The sequence below is a fragment of the Cryptotermes secundus genome, unplaced genomic scaffold (assembly GCF_002891405.2).
Source record: "Cryptotermes secundus unplaced genomic scaffold, Csec_1.0 scaffold465, whole genome shotgun sequence".
Taxonomy (NCBI): domain Eukaryota; kingdom Metazoa; phylum Arthropoda; class Insecta; order Blattodea; family Kalotermitidae; genus Cryptotermes; species Cryptotermes secundus.
This window is the reverse complement of record NW_019738964.1, coordinates 1,399,021-1,416,867: the sequence shown is the minus strand read 5'-3', so window position 1 is coordinate 1,416,867 and position 17,847 is coordinate 1,399,021. Positions and strand designations below refer to the sequence as shown.

The 17,847-nt window shown below is 42.3% G+C and overlaps 1 protein-coding gene across 1 annotated transcript in view; it reads right to left on the bottom strand.

Annotated features, from left to right (window-relative positions):
- The window catches only part of LOC111871477 (lachesin), a gene marked incomplete at its 5' end in the record, with an annotated part of 213,487 nt that overhangs the window by 77,480 nt on the left and 118,160 nt on the right, over window positions 1-17,847 (bottom strand). The window contains 1 exon segment of the mRNA XM_033754270.1: window positions 15,918-16,128. Coding sequence (XP_033610161.1) covers window positions 15,918-16,128 — 211 coding nt within the window.

Genomic DNA, 17,847 nt, shown 5'->3' with positions numbered 1-17,847 from the left:
TCCACATTTTCTTGACATCGGCATTAGTTGGAGGTGCGCGGTCAGCTTCACATCCCAGCGCTTTATACCCGGGAAAGGAGCCCCGGTACCCATTGTATAGGAGGCTGGGTGAACCTCAGAGCCGATCTGGACGACATGGAGAAGTGAAAATTCTTGACCCAACCGGGACTCGAACTCCGAACTCCGGTCTTCCAGCCCGTAGCCACTCGCTATGCCGACTGCGTTATCCCGGCTCCTCGGTATGTGTACATACGTGTTGAAAATGACAGTATTTACAGCTTCTGTTTCCCACCGGCATATTCACAGTAAAGACATGCAGAAGATTAACTTACACTGTGTCATTTCAGGACAGGTTCCGCACTCAAGAGAACTGAATTTCACATGATTAAATGCGTACATCTAAGACAGACGCTTTATTGTCGAACTTATTTCTGGAAATGCTAATGTAAGTTATAGCGTTCCGGCCCTCTGTGAATTTCGTGCTCACAAATATGCAAAGAAAATAGAAGGGTACAAAAATTTCGCTTCATCGTATTGGTTCATTTTGCCAAATATCGAATTCGACCATCCAGGACGGAAACAGTTTCGACAGAGATATTTGTCGAGTTAATATGTGTCATCGAATAGAGCACGTAATAATATTATGCTTAATTAGCATACTTGGACCATCACCGAGAGCTGTTAGTATCTATTGCCAACAAACTGTTCATCTGAACCGAAGGAAAAGTCTTAAACAAGAGACTAATCATATTAACTTCTATGTTTATTTGCCCCGTTTTATGCAAGAGCTCATAAGCTCCTGTGTAATTCTTCTGAAGGTCAGTGCAGCGGTTGAGTCATTACACCAATGTTATGTTTCTCTTTGTCCGTTGTTTGAAATACAGGTTATAATATATAAGTGTGTGTGTGTGTCTCCAAACTAATCTATTTTCTGCGTTCTTTGGTATGTGACAGAAAAAAATATATATATACATATGACACATATATATATATATGTGTGTGTGTGTCTCCAAACTAATCTATTTTCTGCGTTCTTTGGTATGTGACAGAAAAAAATTCTCCTGTCATGTTAAGACAAGAATTTGCAGGTCCTTGAACATTTATACATATGAAATTACGCAACAATTATATTCGATATTGCCCTTTGTTTGAGGCAGATTTGATATGTACGACGTTTCGAGCGTTGTTTCTCTTCTTATATTTAGGCGGTCAGTTGTAATGTTACACATCATCATCAGTAGGTGGTTGGATCGAAGTTTACCGACTTTTGAATATTAGCCTAATAAATTAATAATTTAATAGAAAAAATGTCAATAAAGTTGAAACTAAATATATGAAAACAGGAGTCGAGTTAACTCCCACAACTTCACACTCGTCTAATAACCTGTATTTCAAACAACGGACAAAGAGAAACATAACATTGGTGTAATGACTCAACCGCTGCACTGACCTTCAGAAGAATTACACAGGAGCTTATGAGCTCTTGCATAAAACGGGGCAAATAAACATAGAAGTTAATATGATTAGTCTCTTGTTTAAGACTTTTCCTTCGGTTCAGATGAACAGTTTGTTGGCAATAGATACTAACAGCTCTCGGTGATGGTCCAAGTATGCTAATTAAGCATAATATTATTACGTGCTCTATTCGATGACACATATTAACTCGACAAATATCTCTGTCGAAACTGTTTCCGTCCTGGATGGTCGAATTCGATATTTGGCAAAATGAACCAATACGATGAAGCGAAATTTTTGTACCCTTCTATTTTCTTTGCATATTTGTGAGCACGAAATTCACAGAGGGCCGGAACGCTATAACTTACATTAGCATTTCCAGAAATAAGTTCGACAATAAAGCGTCTGTCTTAGATGTACGCATTTAATCATGTGAAATTCAGTTCTCTTGAGTGCGGAACCTGTCCTGAAATGACACAGTGTAAGTTAATCTTCTGCATGTCTTTACTGTGAATATGCCGGTGGGAAACAGAAGCTGTAAATACTGTCATTTTCAACACGTATGTACACATACCGAGGAGCCGGGATAACGCAGTCGGCATAGCGAGTGGCTACGGGCTGGAAGACCGGAGTTCGGAGTTCGAGTCCCGGTTGGGTCAAGAATTTTCACTTCTCCATGTCGTCCAGATCGGCTCTGAGGTTCACCCAGCCTCCTATACAATGGGTACCGGGGCTCCTTTCCCGGGTATAAAGCGCTGGGATGTGAAGCTGACCGCGCACCTCCAACTAATGCCGATGTCAAGAAAATGTGGATGTATATATTCACGCCCCCTTACCTCTTCAAGGCGTACTGCTTAATTAGTTAAGCAACTTTATATACAAATACCGAAGTAAGGTTTTATATTTTGATAAATAAAGAACCGAGAAGATTCAAGTAGGCAAAATGTTATTTTAAATTGATTTAGAAAGGAGACTTGCCGAATATGGTATGGATTGCAGATATGAATCTGCATCTTAATAACTTATATTCTCCAAAGATGAAGAGTTGAAAGACCATGAAGCGACAATACATGCAGAAAGCACTGCCTAACGTTACCGACAGTAGCTTCCTCTTTAAGTAGAAAGGGACGGGAACTGTCAGAAGAGACTTATGAAGAAATCGAAAGTCGGAGGTCGTAGAAGAAAAAAATAAATTAAAGAAAAAACGAAACAATGGAATCGAAAACGAATAAAGGAAGGAAGATGAAAGGAAGAAAACAAGAACGGAAAAGATAAGAAAGAAGATAGAAAGAAAAGAGTATAGGAAAAGGAAGAAAACAAGAAACGAGAGAACTTTAAGAAGAAGAAAGTATGTCGCAATATACGTTGGCATAACAGTTCGTGGGCAACGAGGGACATAACTTCGTTTCTATAAGCTTCGATGTTCCCACGACGGCGAAGTTTCATGTTGTAATCTTTGATTTATGGCAGATTGTAATGTGTACCAATATTTTGGGGAAATATACTGTCTTCATCTTCAGAAGGATGTTACTCCGAAACCTACGAGGCTAAATGGTGCCTCAAGCCAGAAGATTTTGCCTCATTAGCAGGAGATAGAAAGAAGTGAAGGAAAGGGACTCAGTGAAAACGGTGCTAGCACGAGGAGGCTGCGTGGCAGGGAATGAAATGTGGGTCGGCTAGCTCGGTGAGTGAGTGAGAATCAATTAACGGGCATAAATGCTTGCCGGGTGTCGACACCCCTCTACTGCCATCTCATTTTTCCGCAGTACCGCAGTAACCAGATGGTTAACAGTCATGTCCAGAGTGCACGAGGGTGCTACGAGGTAGATATATGTGACCTGACATCGTCGCCCGGAAATTGGTTTCCAGCGTCGGCCTTCTGTCTATGAGAAAGCGAGACGTCACTTCCTCGCATTCTCCTGTAGCACGATCTCGGTGACCGACTTCATGAGGGGTGCGGAATTGTCCCTCGCCTCACTTCCGCGTAATGAGACTGGTTACCGTGCAAATATCCCGCCACCCCACCACCAATTTAAAATATCTCCCCCACTCCTCGAACTCAATTACAGTCGCTCGAATGTTCATGACAGGAGCAGACGAACACGCATTTACACAGAGCTCAAGACGATGTGATCAGGGCATTAAGCTGAAACTAGGGACTGTGGTGTATTCTTATTCGTAGTGTTCGAAGATTGTCTTATCAGCGACTATCATCATTATTGTCGTTCTCATGTGGATCACAGAGAGGCAGGAAGCGGAGAAAGCGATGTAACAAAGTTTCCTGAATTGTACTTTTCAACAGATATGATTAAAATGACGAAATCAGTCAGAACGAGATGGGGAAGTGAGCAGCCCGCATAGGACAGATGAGATGGAAAGTTGTAGGAAAGAGCTATGTGCGAGATCTAGGAATAGAGGGGAGAATAATGTGAGGATGGATATTAAGATATTAGGGTAGCGGCCTCCGTAGTCTAGGGGTAACGTTCCCACCTCATGATTCAAGGTACGCGGGTTCAAACCCGGCGGTCATGGAATTTTTAAGGGCGGAAACATTCAGGGAACAAGTAGTTTTGTAGATTTATGGCACGTAAAAGAACCTCATGTCTCTAGGAGACCTCTGAGCTAAATTTGGCCAAAAAGTTTCCCGCCCAAAGTAGTTTCCAATGCCTCCGGTAGATGGGGAAGTATTGGGTCCCACTGTCAGAGGAGGGGCGACCTCTCTGACAGAAAGGGACTAACTATTAGATACCACTGCAGTAGAGGATCGGAACCTCGCTGGCAGAAAGGGGCTGATAGCGAGCACCAGTACCGGTAGGGTATGGAGACAGTAGAAATTAAAGGGGGACGCACAATGGACGCATGGGGAAACCCACCCCCTCAGTACTGAATACTGAAGATATTAGGGTGGGAGAATGCGCGCTAAATTCAGGTGGCTCAGAATAGGGTCCATTGTCGGGGTGCTGTGGACACGGTAATGAACCTTGGGGTTTCCAAAAACAAACGATGGAACCTCTTGAGTGCTGAGCGAACATAGTTTATCTGCTCCACTCAGTTAATTGTGTCACGCCGGTTCTCGTCCGAGCACGTAAAAAAGTAACACTGTGCACACTATGTATGTACATTGACAGATGAAGTCTGCTGGCTTTCTCTGAAATGAGACTGGGCATTATATTCCTTCTTCCTTAATATTTTAGTCAAATATCCTGCCAACAAACGTCGCAGTATGTACAGGGCTTTGAAAATTTTCGAGATTAGAACTGTTCATACTTACAGCGATGCTAATTATTGACAGAAAATTATTGGTATTTATATTATTGAGAAAATGTTGGGTGTCGTACGCAGGAGCTTGATGTTATTGGAACAGACGCATTATATAGGATAACCTGTAGTTATTCTGAATTCTAACAGTCCTCAACCTGCAGGCCGTGGGGAAGCGAGGGGTATAAGTCTTACAGGCCAGAGTTCTTGCTTTATATTCGGGCGGATCTGAGTTCGAAGTTCGGTCTTGAAACCGGTTAGTCCAACAATTTTGGTGGTCATTATCAGTATATGGAGGCTTAAATTAGTTTCGGTATTATGAGATGTTACCTGTAGTAGTAGTGGCAGAAGCAGTGTCGGTTACCGGTGTAGTAAGAGCAGTAGTAGTAGTAGTAGTAGTAGTTACGTAATGCAAGAATGACGTATGCGAACCCACACGATGATGACTTTGGAAGATATTTGTAGCCTGCTAAGAAGCTGAGTACTGAACTTCTATTTTCAGAGAGTCCCTGTATCACATCCCGGCGAGATCACTCGTCTCAATTTTCCTCTCCCTTCAACCAGAAATTCCGTTACCGAGCAATTCGATTGTCTTGTGACCCGTCTTCGGGAACTGTCAGATTAAAATCTCGGTCAGTATACCGATTAACATGACTGATGGTTCTCTTGGTTTTCCTCAGACCCTACCTGCCAATGCCTGCCATATTATCTTGAAAATAAGCTACTGTCACTTTCATCCAAACATTCTAAACAGCCTCCTGTCTGCTCCATGGGCAGAAGCTACATACAACAAAAATGAAGTCAGAAACTTCAAGTCCGAACACAATTTTAACCCTATCCCCTTCTCCGTAGGGGCAAGTGACAGGTCAATGCTCCTTCTTGGGTGGTGCTACTTCCTCAACTGCGTTTCTTTGTGATATGTTCAGCGTTCATACAGGTTACCCAGAGCTTGAGATTGAATAAGACAAATGGAACAGATAAAGCTCATGAAATATTCCCATTCTGAGCAAAATGCTCACCCTCCACCGCTAAACTAAAGTCTTTTAAGACAGGAGACAAACAGAACCCAGTGCGAAGTTACAGAGTCATTTTACACTCACGCCCGTTTCCTCTCGAATGTCGTAACCTTACCATGGTCGTGGTTTATGGCAGCGATTCTAAATCTTGTTTGTCAAAACCCCTGAGTATTAAGAGATATTGTCTCGGTTCCACGAATAAATTTCAATATGAATGTTTTCTTCTTTTTCATAGCCACCGACGTCGTCGCTGTCATTACCATCAGTTCTTGTTCTTGTTCTTGTTCTTCTTCTTCTTCTTCTTCTTCTACTTCTACAAGGATTCGGCTGTTTGACGGCAGTTCCGAAATTCAGAAGCGAAATTCTCCTTCCAACATACTCCCAGATATCCCTGGTACATAACTGTAATACAATTTTGTTCATCTGGGTTATGATACCGTGAGTTCTGTGGGCACATACCGACACTTCGGACACCATACTGCCTCCATCTTCAAGGTAGAGATGAAATAAATACGGAGGCAGTATATTCCCCGAAATTTGGTATATGCCCATAAATCCACATTGTGTCACACCCAGAAGACCAAAATCTTAAAAATTACCGCTGTAAAAATCTCAAAACTTGTAAAGTGCCTATGTGCCATTCTGGAGGTCCTTTAGTCATGTCATGTACAACATAAGTAATAATGTTTATGTTCTTGACTGTTACCAAGTTTGTAGATTGTATCTGTTTCTTACTTTCCATTTTGTATTCAGCCCCTTAAGACAGCTGCTTTCAGATCTAATGTACTGTATTTAAGAAAAGGGCTCGTATTTTGTGATCTTTTCTCATAGCCCATGTTGCAATTCTAAACCATAAACTCGGTCTGAAGTATTAGCAACATTTCCTTCAATTCTATACCGTCGTGCCTTTAGTCTGTTTCCACTAAAAACTGTGCGATCTCGCTTAAAATTTCGATTTAAATGATGACAAGAAAGTAGAGGCTTGTTGAATATGGCCTAACTAACTCCACAGAACCGAATTGTTCATGAGAACCCGATAGTCTTTCTGATAATCCAGAAATTCTCCACTTTTTATAGAACCCTTAGATTCATTATCGTGTTCAATGGAGCCAGTCAATGAGATAAAAACTCCGTGATTTCAGTCCGCAAGCGAACTGTACCGATCGGGCAACCGCCGCTTGTTGGCGAAGTTAGTGCGCACTTTAGCGGATAGAGGGTGTCGCGTGGTCAGAGCAACGAATCCCCACGGCCGTTAATTTCGGTTTTCTAGATCGGAGCCGCTATTTCTTTGAAATAGCTCCTCAATTATCATTACGAGGCTGAGTGGACGCGTTCCAGACCCACTATTTCTCCGAAAAAATCTGGTATCGCCGGGAATCGAACCCGGACCTCCGGATCAGTAACCTGGAAAAATTATAATATCGTTACATTTTTTCAGATTTACAATTCTTATAATTGTTGACTGACAAGTTCAGATCGGCAGACGTGAGGTAAACGGCAGAAGCAGGGAACTGATACACAGCACGTGCTGGAAATATTTCCAATGGTATAAGCAATATGGACACGCGGCAGCGCAGTTGCTTGCGGCACTCTGCTAGAAACTGAAAGGTCGCGGGATCGATTCCCGATGACGTTAGTGGATTTTTCAATTTGTCTAATCCTTCCAGCAGCACTACGGCCCTGGGGTCGACTCAGCCTCTATTATAAATGAGTAACAGGTATCTTCTTGGGGGGTAAAGGGCGAATGCGTGTAAGGCTGAGAACCTCGCCGCCATGTGTGAGCCGCTTGTCTAGAGAAACTGTGGGAGCTTCGACGTCTCACAACCCTATGGGCCTCAACGGCCTGTTATAGGGATAGTTTTTCTACCTTTTGCAACGAGCAGCATAGGAGAATACGTAACTATAATTAAAATGCATCTCTGAGACGCAGGAAGCAGACGTGAGTCTAATATCTGCGATAAATGTTATGACAGCTGAACACAGTTCGAACCCACCGAGGGCGTCCGTGCAGTAAAGTTACAAGGATCATGCCAGTTAGCAAGCTGTAATTACGGAAGTGGGGTCTCACTTCGTCACAAAAGAATACAGAGGCAATGGAGATAAAATTCAAAGCATTCTTAGTTTAGGTGCTTGATGGAGGTGAAAGGTCAGCTTCAGGCTCAGGCCGACTTACACGAGGTTAAGTGCTTCCTACAATAATCAGGTACAGCTTTCACAAAGCGGTTCTGAAAGTTATGTAGCAAATGATAATTCCTGTCCATGCATATAATCAAATCCCGATTAACTAGCCTTGGCCAATCTGTTTGTTGGACGAGATATGCCAGTTTATATGTTAATTTCGGTTTATACAAAGATTCACTTAATTGCTAACAATGCATAACGGCGATTTGTAGGTGATTAGTGAACACAGAACTGGAATGACTGAAGAAAGTATCAAAACACCCTCAGATACCAAAACCGTTCTCCGATACGTGACTTGAGTGACTTGCAAGTTGGGTCGGTTTGCTAAAGTTATGAATTATTTCCATAATTGAATCTATTCTATCTGGCGCAGTACAACGCATCAAGAAATGTACGGAAATTTTGCTTTTATGCCTGTGAGATTCATGCCTCCTCGTGTTTTTGCCAGTTTTATTGCTGACGTAGTTTTCTCATTCCATATGTACCACAGTCGTTCATATTTGGTTCTTATAAGTACTGCGCATGAGCAATACCGTATTCTCGACAACAGTTACGTGTGAGTGACATCGACCTTTTGGTGTATAAAAATCCTGTGATGTACATGCCTTGCACACTTACTTTCATATTGCTGATGCTTGGTTAAAACGTATATTTGCAGTAAAATTAATTGTTATATGTGTTTTACCCGTAGAGTTTGTACGACATTTGTGTAAGGGGCACTCACGGTTTTTTGACAATGTTTCATGTTCCAAGCCCTAGTGTCTTTGTTTTGGTGAAATTTATTTGTGCGTCTGTTAGTTTCTCATAGATTCGTATCACATCTCTCAGTTTATTTCTTCTTAATCTTACAGAAATGTACAGTATGTCCACAAAGTCCCGTCGGGGTTTTGAAAAATTGTGGCGCGCAAACAAATTGAGCTAGCCATATGTGGTTTGCGGCAGATCATAGTGAACCTCTGTAAGTATCTTACTGACATCAGTAGACCTCGATGTGGGCTCCCTTGGTAGCACGGAGAACGTCCAGACGATATTCAAGCTGTTGCCATGTTCTGTGGAGCATGTCCGCTGGAATAGCCGAGATCGCATCCCTGATACGGGTCTTCAGGTCATCAAGTCCGTTAACTGGTGTTCGGAACGCACTGCTCCTGGCATAACCCCTCAGGAGACAGGACATTTCCTAGAAGACTGATCGGCAGAGACAGTCCAATGCCTTGGCCTCCATGTTCACCAGACATAACACCACTGGAATTTTTCCTGTCTTCTTTTCTGGTTTGGGTTCGATCCTCGCCTCACTCCCACATTTGTGTGCATGTTCTGTTGCTGCGTCTTCTCTCTGAAGTTGCGGTTTGATATCTCGCCGATTATCTGTCTGGGTGAAAATATCGGTTCATGTGAGGCGTTCCGGTGCTGCTGCTGATCTATCGTTAACTGGTTTTGTTTTTTGTATTTTTTTCTGTTTCCAGGCCATTCCGCACATTTGCCTCTAAATCACTGCAGTACTGATAAACCCCCGCCAGGTCTGCTTCTCGCTGACATCAGTTCCACATCTCTTATTCTATTCTTCCTCTGTTTCCGTTACTGACACTACTTCTGCTTTCTCGTCTTATTTCACTCTGCTTTTGGAACATTTTTACCTTTCTGCTACAGTCCATTTTTCGGTTTGGTAGTTTTGTGAATTGTTTACTGCAGATTATCATTCAGTCTCTTGGGTTCGGATTTAAATGTATCATTGGGCACTTGGTTTCCTTGTTCAATGCTTTCTTATTAGCATCACCTCCTCTTGCTTCAGATGTCCCACGAAATTGCATCGTTTACTTTAGACAGAATTTGTTGTCGTGTCCTTCTCAGGCAATCCCAGACCACGTCACAAGTGGCATGTCTATCATACACTGGTTCCCCTTAGTATGGAATAATCATCACATTCGCTTCTATCATCAAATATGAAGGTATATGTCATTTTGGATTCATAAAATCTACTGATATTCCTACTGTCTTTTACTTCCGCTATCAACAGTTACGGATGAGAGCTTGATAGATTTCTCAATCCGGTGCAGGTAAAAAGTTAAATTTAACCTTGTCACAGGCCGTGGAGGCCCATAGGCTTATGAGACGTCGAAGCTCCCACATCTTCTAGACAGTCGGCCCACAGATGGCGGTGAGGTTGTCAGCCGTAAGCGCCGGCCGTCCTCTACCGAGGAAGATTCCTGGTACTCATTTCTGTTAGAAGCTGAGTCGACCCCAGCGCCATAGTACGGCTGGAAGGATTAGGTCAACTGTAAAATCCAATGACCTCATCGGGATTCGAATCCGCGATATCCCGGCTTGTAGCATAGTGCTTCAAGCAACTACGCTACCGCGTGCCCCTATCGGTGCAGCTGGCTAATATGATTTTTGACACAATTTGCCCTGTCTGATCTAAGGTAAGGTATAAAATTTCCATCAAGTGTTTTCAGCTTTCTAAATGATGGAACTGCAGAGGTGTATCGCTTCTTCCCAGAAGCGCACCATTGGAAACCATCCTGTGACAGCTGAGATCACAGTACAAGTTTAGAGTCCAGACCCTCCACTTCACCCCTACGTCTGTCTCCCTTTCTTTGATGTTTTCCGACAAACATTTCTTACGCATTCCTCATTTCCTCGTTGTGTGTAAACCATGAACTTCAGAAAGACCCTTAAAATTATACAGGAAATAGAAGGAACTCCGCACTACATTTGTCAATGAAAGCGTGCAGCAAGTGGCGCCATTAACTCAAGTACGGATTACTGGGGAAACTACTTTTACCAGAAAACCTACCGCTCCTCACAACCACTTTCTTTCCTTTTAAAAAATACCAAATTATTCATTACAGTAATAGGAAACGTATTCATGCATACCACTTCCAGCTAGCGTTTGTAGGTTCAGCTGCCAGGCGTATTGTTTATAATTTCCTGCTTTCCGCAAGATGTCTTTGTAAAGGCAGTGACAATAAAATAAAATGTTTTACTTTAGTGCACGCAATTAGTAGCACAGCAAGTACCGACTTTCATTGTCTATTTACTCTATGAATCCATTGGTAACGATGCTTTGATGATGACGGAGACAACTGGTAAGTGAGACTTGGCGGCGCTTATAAAGAATTCTATCTTCTGAGACGTGACAGCGCACAGGGGAAGAAGTTTATAAAGACTTCCAAGGAAGCATAGTACTGAAACTTATTTTAGAGCCAAAGTGTGCAAGAAACTAGCAAGCACATTTTTACTGCTTGACCCTGAACCTGGAGGCTACACCGTCCTCCGAAACTTCATTAAGCCTTCACCAAACTACACCGAGTGGCGTCCCAGAAAGTACTAAAACTCTTCCCTGTTAGTTCTATATAAAATGCTGTATATCTGAGATATTAGGAGCCGGGATAACGTAGTCAGTATAGCGACTGGCTATGGTCTGGACGACCGAGGGGTCGGAGTTCGAGTCCCGGTAGGGTCAAGAATTTTCACTTTTCCAATCGTCCAGACCGACTCTGGGGGCCACCCAACTTCCTACACAATGGGTACCGGGGGTAAAGCGACCGGGCGTGAAGCTGACCACTCACCTCCAACCTGTGCCGAGGTCAAGAAAATGTGGATCTATACACCCACTCTCCCATACGCCTTCATGGCGCAGTGTTTAATTAGTTAAGCACAGGGACAACTTTACCTTACCTGTATCTGAGATATTAATACGTATTTTACACACGTTTTAACAAACTATATTATAAAAATAATATAAATTTAAACCTTACAGTGTCTAATTTTCAATACTTAAACGTGAAATGATATATTGTGCAAGCTGATGAATGTCAACATTTTCCAAATCCGTGAATGGTGCAATACTCTGAGAAATATGGACTACAGATGTGGGTCTGCTGTTCTTATCTCTCTTAAATGGTACTGACTGAAGTTCAAACGAAAGTCTTTGTTGCAAGTTTCCACTGGTACTTGGAAGAAATACTGTTAAGGGTGCCATAGAATCAGCTATAGAACTCCAGAGACAACATATTAAGCCACGAGAAAAGACACAAAGAGAAGAGACAAGAGGAAACTTTCGTAAAATCAACTAAGTTTTCAGGTCCCAGGATTAAATAATATATTCCAGTTTGATTTCAATTCAAAATGTCAGTCTCACAAGAGTAACTACATGGCAGAGATACGACAATTTCGCCGTGCAGGTCACAGTTCACTACAAATCAAAGCATAATTGAGTGCTCTCTCGCTTCCTTGAGCAATCCGAGTCTGAGATGATGAGTCCCTTCCCTCGGGGAATTAATCCCGCCATTTTGAAGAAAGGCTTCACAGGATACGATTGTACTGTGTTCCTTTTCTCCTAAATCTTTGAAACATGTTTCGTATCAGGGGAAAGGAAGAATACATTGCGCTTCGCGAAACAAAATTATGCCTTCTTATTGCCTTCATGAGGAATAACATTAATTCCAGTACAGCCATATTCCAAAGAGGAACCCTAAAAAGAAACAGAGTTTTGTAACAGACTGACTACATGGTACTAGTTAACTAATTACATGGAGCAGAGTCCGTATTGAGAAGATAAAATTCGCTTAAGTACTTCAGAATTTTCCTGTTTTTACGGAACTCAAAAGTTCATTACCATGATCACAAAAGCCCGCCACTGGTCGTTATCTGCATAGGTGTATCTTCATGCGCCCAAAAGCAGAATGTCAATTAAGGTGAACTGCGAAACATGATTTATCAGTCGGATGAATTTCATTTTTGTACGGTATTAAGCAACCATCAATGGTTTACCGTGCAACAATACAACGTTACATAGTAAGATCTATCTTATGTGCAATATCTTTGCACCGTCTTTTTTAGTTCATATTTCCTTCCTCTATAATTCCAAACCTTCATTAAATTTTGTCATATTTGCACAGTTACCTTGTAAAATGTCTCTACTGTGACAGGTTCCTCAAAGAATTGAGATATGGAACTTTAAAAACCCGTATAAAGCGGTCAACAATACTACTTCGGTTACTTAGTAGCGAGGGCCGCGCCATAGCTCAAGCGGTTAGTCACTGGCTTCCCACCGCGGCGGCCCGGGTTCAATCCCGGGTCTGGTCAAGTGGAATTTGTGGTGGAGAAAGTGGCGCTGGGGCGAGTTTTCTACGAGTACTTCGGTTCCCCCTGCCAATCTTCATTCCACCAAATTCTCCAACATCATAATCACCCGGGGCAGGCTACAATAGGCCAATCAGTGGCTGCCGTGCCGAGTGGACCCAGTTGGACTCCATACCGCAATAAGAGAATTGGAAAAAAAAAATGTCTCATGTCTTGATACTTGTTTTGACGCAGTTGGTGTGCGGCCTCCCTAACACCTTTGGAGGCCTCACGCCTTGTCACTGATCTATAGTGTCCTTAGCAGCAGGTTAATACAACCCATCAATATCTGTTCCTGCATTAATGAGAATAATCATATTTCATAATAATACAGAAAAGAATAAAAGTTATACCTTTGTACATAAAGTTTCCTTTTTAGAAATGAGACGGTATAATAAATAATCTACATAGAGAAAGTATGGTCTTTACATAGCAGCATCCAAATTTAAATATACAGATTCATTTTAAATTATTGTCGGTGTTTCCGTTTAAAAGTCACGGAAATATTTAGAATTTAGAAATTTTATTTATTTAGAAATATGTTGCTGGCATGTACGAGCACTTCGTAACTGAACACGATATTTGTCTCTCAGTTCAAACGGCTCTTATAACACTCATCCAATATTCGCAAGGGCTCACATTTGGTGACCTAAAAATTATATTTTTAATAGATATTCAAACGCAGGCCCATGCAGCATTCATTGCTTGTTAAATTCTGACGTGGTTTATGTGAAACTGGATATGCTTTTATTGGTCTGCATATTACGAAAGACTACGTAATACATACGTTTGTGAAACGGTAAAATCGATGGCTCGCTTTCATTGCAGTAACCTGCATTAATTACGGTTCACCGCGAAGAATTTTTGAAAGCTGTACGACCTGAATACCAGAGTGAGCTGGAAGCAATTTATGAATGTTTTTCGTAGCCCGAATTCGCAGACGATAACAGTAATAATAAAACTGTGTTTTTTAGTTTCCTGAACTAAAATTAATTTAACTCTTTCGACTACACACATGTTCCAATATTATAACTACATGACCGTTAAAAAAACTGCCATTTTAACTAATTTTTACGAAAAAGCCAGACTGCAGGAGACAGCGTAACAATATTTACGTCTACTGAAATGACAGTTATGTTACAGGAGGCTTGTACTGCAAGACCGCGCAGTCGCATGCCTATCTCTAAGTCATGACTGATTAATAAACCGTGAGGATGTTTCGATCTGGAACTGATTAAATTAGGCAGGCAACGCAGCGCTTGCAGTAAACTATAGATCAGCTGGTGGGAATGGAAGCCCAGTTATCGGCTAAGAGAATCTGACGCACCTCCGAGAGTGAGACTGTGAGACGGTGATTTTCAAATAGTGTCTCACGGAACTGTGGGTTTCTGTGAGAATGGGTACCACATTTATGATTTAGATAATAAGGTCTTTGATTTTCACGGGAATTAAGGACCTAACGGTGGTCTTTTGGACTATGAAACCGTGTGGTCTGGTAGGTGCGCACTAACATTTTGGAGGAAAATTCTGCCACAATCTTCAGTGTAGAAGTCTTGAGCATGGAAGCAATATGTCCCTCCGAAACGCTAGTATTCACCAACCAAGCTACAAGCCTAGAGGAACACATTAAGGATGTAAGATTATTCACTGATTGATGAGCAATCCCGAGAGACGGACTACCTTTCCTTAGCGAATTCAAAACCGAGGTCCATGGAATTGTGGGTTTCCGTAACAGTCGGAAGCAAATATAGTTCTTGTCCCAAATGTAGTATCTAGTCGTGATTAGGCACTGATTGGTGCCCTTTATAAGGAAGCTGGTTTAATATTCCACTTATTTCCAAACTTTTCTCCATGGAATTGTGGGATTCCGTGAGGATGGGCAGGAAGTTTGTGATGGCGTTAATGAGTATCGCAGCGGCTAACCTTGATTGCAGGAAACATGTGAACAATTTACTAAGTAGCACAGTATCTAAAGCCAAGGAAACAACCAAGTATCTTTAGGAAAAGGGTTAGGAAAATGATAAATAAGGCGAATTGAAGGTGTGGGGGAAAAGATCCAAAAATTAAGTGAAGGGAAGCAAACTGTGGTAAGGGAGTGAGGGTACGTAAGTACTCTCTCACACGCAATACATTGTAAAAATAATATAAAGTTCATTCTTCGAAAATTATATTCAGTGGTTCTGACATCATACGAAGACACTGAAGAAGGACATTTGAGGATCGAAACGCGTATGTCTGCGAAAATGTAAACGATTATATGTATTCATTGTACGTGATAAAGGCTTCTAGGGCAAATATATAATTTCTTTAGAAGGGCATAACAAATTACTCAAGACACTCTACAAGACATACACAACAGAAGAAACAGAGAATTATCTTCTTTACGTACTTCTCAGTTAACCCTGTGGTAATTAAGCTATGTCAAACAAAACACAATATCAGCCAACAGCCAACCCTGTGCCATTTAAACTTGGTAAAACAAAACACAGTATCAGCCAACCCTGTGGTATTTAAACTTGGTAAAACGAAACACAGTATCAACCAACCCTGTGGCATTTAAACTTGGTAAAACAAAACACAGTATCAGCCAACCCTGTGGTATTTAAACTTGGTAAAACAAAACACAGTATCAGCCAACCCTGTGGCATTTAAACTTGGTAAAACAAAACACAGTATCAGCCAACCCTGTGGTATTTAAACTTGGTAAAACAAAACACAACTGAACTCAGACTCTTGTAACTTTACTGATACTAGACTGCATAAGTGTTTTTCTGGACTGTATTCTCTTGTACTCCAGTTTGTGGAAGGTTGTCACAACACTTCTCGGAAACAAATTAGGCTTTTATTCTACATAAGTAAAGCTTAATTATTACGTGAACTCACCGACAATATTGAGGTTAACGAAATAGCTGCGTACTGGTTGCGTGCTGATCTGGCATTCATAGATGCCCGCGTCCCTTTTCTGGGCCCACTTGATTTGCAACGTCCAGTCTTCGTTGTCTCTGTGGTGGTTCGCCTGAAAGCGCTGATCGCTCGTGTACGTGTAGCCCCCTACTGTAAGGATGTGGATGTCACGGTGTCGGATCCATGAGACCTGTAAGTACAACCAATACTCCTCAAGGAAGAGATATCGTACTCCAAACACAGCACAGATGACGTCCGAATGGCGCAAGGTAGACAATCAGACACAGCTGCATATGTCCGTGCTTCGTTCCAGCCTCGCCTGCTTCTGCATCGTTCTATAAAACATCACCGCTGAGTGGTTACAATCCCGATTTAAATTCGGAAAACATCCGGTGTATCTCGTTCCGTGTTGTCACTAGGCTACAGGCTGCACAAAAGGTTTCGATTCCCGTCAGGGACAAGAGATTTTTCTTCTCCACAGAGCCAAATTCGTTCTTGGGTCCACGCAGCCTCCTATCCAAAGCGTACCCGGGGGGGGGGGGTAAAGAGGCCGCGACGTGAAGCTGACCACTTATCTCAATCTATTGAAGGTCAAGAATACTGGAGCTACACCTCCACTCCCTTTTACATAGGTCGTACCGAAAATCATGAGCAACTTTTTTTTTTGCATGCAACCTGGGAAGAGCAGAGGAAAGAGAGTATGGTCGTGGGTGGAACCAGCTGTTGTGTTAACCTTGAGTGTCTTGTGACGTCAATAGCTTGCATCTTGTGACCAGTATCACTCCTAACAAAATGGCCGACAACGATATGTCGTTTCGCCAGCGTGCTGTCATCGAATTTCTTGTGAGAGAGGAAATCCCTGCTGTAGAAATTCACCAAAGATTTCAGCATGCTTATGGAAGTGTGTGCATGGGTGCGAGCAGTGTTCGAAGATGGGTGAAACATTTTAAAGATGGGAACACCAGCATCGAAGATGAGCCTCGGAGCGGTCGTCCTCGAACAGCCTCAACTGGACGCAACAAGGAAAGAGTGGATGAGATCATTGAAGATGACAGGCATGTGACTGTGGACACAATAGCCCGAAAACTTGGAATAGGGCACAGTGCAGTACAGGAGATGATTGAAAGCTTGGGCTATAGGAAAGTTTGTGCTCCTTGGGTCCCACGGTTATTGACCGAAGACCACAAAGGTCAGCGAAAAGCCATCACCTCAGAACTGCTGCAGAGATATCGACACGAAGGCGATGATTTTTTGCTCTGTATTGCGACAGGTGACGAAAGCTGGTTTACGTGCATAGTGCTTAATTATATAATTAAGTACAGGATGTACTGGCTGAAGTTGTTTCATCAGTTGAGTTGATGTTTGCTGATGCACTTTACTCGTAGGACATGTCTCAATCTCCGTTGGTTTAATAGCGTCGAGTGGTTTTGATTTGTCAAAAAGGAATTAAAAACAAGAAGTTCTGGGAAGAAGTAATTGCCCACTTCCCTATGATAAGACGCGGATCGCATAGAAGTCGACGCGTGCATCAATGCTTCTATTGTTGCGTGTGTATTCGTTGCCGCGACAACGTTTTTACCATGCCGCTGCCTAGCAACGACAGGGGAATACACATACAGATACACTGACTGAAGAGAGGGCTTTATAAAGTACGCCTTTGAGATGGGCTCAGGTGCCATGTTAGACAAACTTTCCTAGATATTGGTTCTGGCATTCGAAAGATAATGGGGGGGGGGGAGGTGGACACAGGCATGGAGACACGCAGAAACACAGACAGCATGGCGGTGACATTAAGTTACTTATATTTTCTGAAAACAAGGAAAGTAGGCTAAACATTGTGAAAGGAATGGAAGCAACCCATTCAAGGCACTGTCGTTTATTTTCTTCAGTAGCGACCAAGGAAAACCAC